The sequence below is a fragment of the Homalodisca vitripennis genome, chromosome X, assembly GCF_021130785.1.
Source record: "Homalodisca vitripennis isolate AUS2020 chromosome X, UT_GWSS_2.1, whole genome shotgun sequence".
NCBI lineage: Eukaryota > Metazoa > Arthropoda > Insecta > Hemiptera > Cicadellidae > Homalodisca > Homalodisca vitripennis.
Window position 1 is genome coordinate 6,725,534 of NC_060215.1, and position 5,029 is coordinate 6,730,562.

At 32.1% G+C, this 5,029-nt stretch overlaps 1 protein-coding gene across 1 annotated transcript; it reads right to left on the reverse strand.

Annotated features, from left to right (window-relative positions):
* Nucleotides 1–1,141: 1,141 nt before the first annotated feature.
* On the reverse strand, nt 1,142–4,782 carry LOC124368479. The gene is made up of 3 exons (XM_046825725.1): nt 4,658–4,782; nt 3,922–4,005; nt 1,142–1,529 (listed from the first exon to the last, which is right to left on the reverse strand). The coding sequence occupies exons 2-3, from the start codon at nt 3,985–3,987 to the stop codon at nt 1,215–1,217; spliced, it is 381 nt and encodes a 126-aa protein (XP_046681681.1). The 5' UTR covers nt 3,988–4,005; nt 4,658–4,782; the 3' UTR covers nt 1,142–1,214.
* Nucleotides 4,783–5,029: the final 247 nt, after the last annotated feature.

The following is a 5,029-nucleotide window of genomic DNA, read 5'->3' on the forward strand; positions in this document are numbered from 1 at the left end:
CTTCTTCGATCTCAGTCTCCTCCAACATCACTATAGGACTTTGATCAGAGACGGTCGGTCGCAAACAAAATTGAACAAACACCGATTTTGACGGGTTTGTTTTAAGATTGAGCTCATTGAAATGTTGAATTAAGTTGTTGAGCTCAGTGAATGTTGTCATTTCAAGTTGTGTGTTTGATTTTTCTTTGAAACAGAGAGTCGTGTCACCGGCATACTGGACTATTCGTCCTTGGTGCAAAGATGAGTCAGCATCGTTGACATACAATAGGAAGAGTAGCGGACTGAGAATGGAGCCCTGAGGAACACCACAACCCAGCTCACCCCCCTCCGACCGTACGTCAGAAATTTTTACGAATTGTGTTCTATTACTGAGATACGATTCAAGCCACAAGAGTGGCACTCCTCGTATCCCGTAATACTCCAGTCTGTGAATTAGGGTGTTGTGATCAACGCAGTCAAATGCTTTAGATAAATCAAGAAACACACTAAGTGTGTCTCTATGACTTTTAATTTCTTCTACTATCATCTCGACCAGCCCAACGACTGCGTCTATTGTCGACTTCCCACTTCGGAAACCGAACTGGTTTGATGATAGTAAGTTGTGTTTTTCCAAAAAATTCAAGAGTCGACTGAGGAAGATCTTTTCAAAAACTTTACTGAAAACTGGTAAAATTGAGATGGGACGATAATTTTGAACTAATTTGGGGTCACCTTTTTTAATATCGGGGTGATTTTGGTTTTTTTCAGAGAAGATGGAAATATTCCTGAGCGGAGAGAGAGATTTATCAAATGTTCAAAGAGTCGTCTTTTTCCGGGAGCATCTGCTCTGTAGATAGTGTGATGAGCAGGAAGGAAATGCTGAACATCTTCTCTTTCACTGCCAATCGGTTGATTCTGGTTGTTAGTAGAACTGCTGAAACTGCAAACTGACTGACCTCCTGGGATATATATATATATATATATATATATATATATATATATATATATATATATATATACATATATATATATACATACATTATTCACACGGCATCACAAGATTTATGAAATCAGCCTGAGTAAAAATTGTATTTTTTTAGAGGTAAATGATTGTGGCTAACATAATAAAACAAAATACATTGTGTTTATTAGATGCATTTATTTTTGTTAATGATTATTTATTTGCAATAAAAATTATAGGAAGCCAGATTTTCATTGCCGTAATAACGCCCGAACTAATAATAGCGCTTATTCGATGTTTCATAATAGGGAGCATATCCAGGATGTCCAGAATGCATGACCATTTTCCCCAGCCTCCGTGGGCATGGCTCACCTCCATTATCCCCAGTCAATCCGTACCAGGCATCGTACCATTTACACGGCACGTAGGCCGGCTCGGTTTGCACTAGCATGTCATAAAGAATTTCTAAAAAACCACGAGGAGTTACTTTATCTTTTGTGTCTGTCTCATGTTCCTTCAGGTCCTCCATTGTTGTTATACCCTTACTGACTGGTGTGGACGTTAGTCCTTCCGAGCTTGAACTCACATCCTGCAAATCATAAATAATAATCCTATTGATATTTATTATTATGAATTATAAATATTAATTATAAATCAATAATATAAATTATCCACTTTAATACTTAATTAATATAGGTTAAGCATTTGGATTTATGTTATCATTAGCTATAAAGAAACATACACGTACGTAAACACACACACATATTAAATTCATGTTGCTACGTGATACTCTATGAAATTATCTTATCATAAACAACGTATAGCATATGTGTATGTACATAATTAGAGAAATATTTTAAGTTATGCTTCAATACATTAAAATAAACAAAAATGTTTCTCTAATAAAATGGTATACTTAATTTTGCTTAGCATCTGTCTGTCTTTCTGTGTAAAAAAAAATCATAACCCAAAACAGCTGTTGTTAAGCGTTGTAATATTTAATGTTTTATAAATAATAATATGTTACTATCTGCTGAAAGAAAACATCATTAATAGTTTATAAATTGTGCCACTTCAAACAATTTTAAATAAATTTGGATTAAAACCGACGTGAACAGTTGTGGGGACAAACAAAATAAAACTTGTAAAAAGGCTAAAATGTATAGATCTTACATTGTTATTAATGGATAATAAATAGCGGAATAAATACGTATTTACTACTCTAGTGCCATATGTATCTGTATGTTCATTGTTTGAAGAGGACAGATAAATCCTGAAGTATTGTACAGTATGTTACAGATGACAATTGTCTCAGTGAAATTCAAAATGATAGATTGTTGACAAATATTTTAGTACAAGAGCAGATACCCTATTTGCGTAATATAATGACACAATTGTACATTTGAAATAATAAAATTTATTGCAATAATGCTGGTGGTGTGACAAATGAGAAGTTGATTTATTTATTATATCGGAATATTACCGACTTATTGCGTTATAGTTTTCACCTTATTTATTTGTATTAATCTGACGTTACCTCGTCCATTATATTAATTAATAACTACAAACAAACAACCATTAAATACAAAAAGTAAAATAAAGTAAAGTAAAGATCTTATTTTGCCAGGCAAAGTTAGGACTAAGAAGCCCTCTCTAACACAACCTGGGGACCAATGGCTTAAAGGTGACTTCCAAACCACCACCAATGACCCTGCAGGCGGACTGCTTGCAAGGACAGGATCGCTCAGCGGTCACCCATCCAAGCACTGGCCATGTTCGGCTTTGCTTGATCTGTTTATGTTGCGATTGTACTGTTGTGACCGCTACACTGATAGCCATCGGCTACAACGGTAATATTACCTTCGGTTTCTGTCCAATACGTTATTGTGACTGTTTAAAAATAACGACCCATTGAACATTACTTAAATTTGGTTATTTTTCACTTCAAAATTTTAGTTAGCCCTAAATAGATGTACGCCCCTTTTAATCGAGATCTGGTGTTAACTTGTGTAGTACTTGTCTTTTTCTTGTAATATAATGTTTCTGGGCTATTGGGGTGTCCCAGGATTAACCTCCTACAGGGAGTCTACCGTATTATGTCGATCAATCAATAGACTTATCCACACAATCATACCTAGCATACTCACTTCAAGCTATTGCTTACTCAAAGTGCTGGGCTCTTACCATTAGTGTCTGCTATTGTGAAATAACCTTCAGTTTTACGCTTACTTAACCGCAACCTTTAGGTTTAATAATTACATCTCCAATCTTATGTACAAAATCTTTAGTTGCAACTATACACGTTATCCGTGTGAGTAAAATTAATAATGTACAGTACGCTTACTTAACCGCAACCTTAGGTTTAATAATTACATCTCCAATCTTATGTATAAAATCTTTAGTTGCAACTATATACGTTATCTGTGTGAGTAAAATTATTAATTTACAGTACCAGTATAAAATATAATTCTGTTTACTTTGCATTCTTCAGGGTAAAATACTTATTTATATGATAGCATAGCAACACTAATCTTAGATCCAACCCCAACAAACCTAAACAAAAATATACTACACATATCCAAGATAGCATCCAAAAGTAACTTTCATTTTACGGACAAATACATTAACGGATGTATTATGTCAATATTAAGATTTTTTAAAATTTTATATAATTTCCATATACATCTTTAAAATTTTATATAACTATGAGTTCTACATAAAAATAAACAAAAGGTGTAGACAAATATTAATTTGCTTTATCGATATTATAAACGCTTTTAAGATTAAACCTTGTTTTAAAAACACGTTCTAATTATTTTTTTAGGTAATAATAACAAATCTGTGCCTATTACGTAGATTATAGCAAGCATATATTCAGAAAATTAGCTATCTAAAGAAATATAGTATTTAGATTATGGGTGAAACCAAAATCCAGATAATAAAGTAACTTACTATTAAACATAAAATAAAAACCTCTTTACCGTCAAAGGATAGCTGCCAACCAATGTTACTAAAAGGCAGATACAGAGTAGCCTTACTAAAGCCATTTTCAGTCACAATAAAACCTAAACAGAATAATATATTGTCAATCATATATACCGGTAACCAAACCATTACTGAAATATATATATTTCTTACAGTAAATAAAACACAATGGTATGTGATATATTACAATTGTGACATAGGATAGTTGTTTCTGTCAAAATGTTCTGATAAATCTAATGAATGTGTGATTAAACTATAAAGTAAATGCTATAATAATAAATATAATATAGAGAAAGTAGCCTGAAATTATTATTTTAATGGCTTCAAACCTTTGTTTTAGTGTTCTAATAAAAGTAGGACACGTATTAATAATATTGTTATATTTAACGAGGTAATACTAAACTAAACTACAACGTAATAATTTCCACGAATTTAAGTTTTTAAAACTATTCATAGAAATATAACATCTTTATGTCATTATGCTTTTATCGTAATATTTTTTTAGGTTTTTTGGAAAATATCTGAGTGTACTTAATAAATATTTTAAACAAATTATTTGTAAGAAACAATGTTTTTAATTGTTGTACTCGAAATCAAGAACTGTGTAAAGCTTCGATTTATTCAAGAGCAAATTGTCAGCAACAATCCATGCAATTTCCATACACACCCCAACAAAAAATTGTTATTACATTTATAATTTAAAATATGTAAGTTCAGTTTATACATGCTCACCTTATAGGATGCCAACCTGCTGTTTACTGAGAAAACGTCTCACTTATATTGTGCTTTAATTAAAACCCAACTGAGCATAAATAATAATCTATGGTAGTTCTACGACGAGTGGGTGTACTTTATATTGTTTTCGTCTAATTGGCGTAACAAACGTGTAAGTCGTATTTCATACTTGACAATAAATTATTATCTAGTACAAGTGATTGCGACGCTTTTGTTCACTGATAAGAAGTTTATGGATGTAGCGCCTTTATCTACACCTGCTTTATTAATAATACAAACGAACATGGAAAATCAAATAATACCTAGGCTGATTGATTTAGAAATTTAAACAAAACCGACTTAAATATGGCTTGAATCAAATTAAATAAA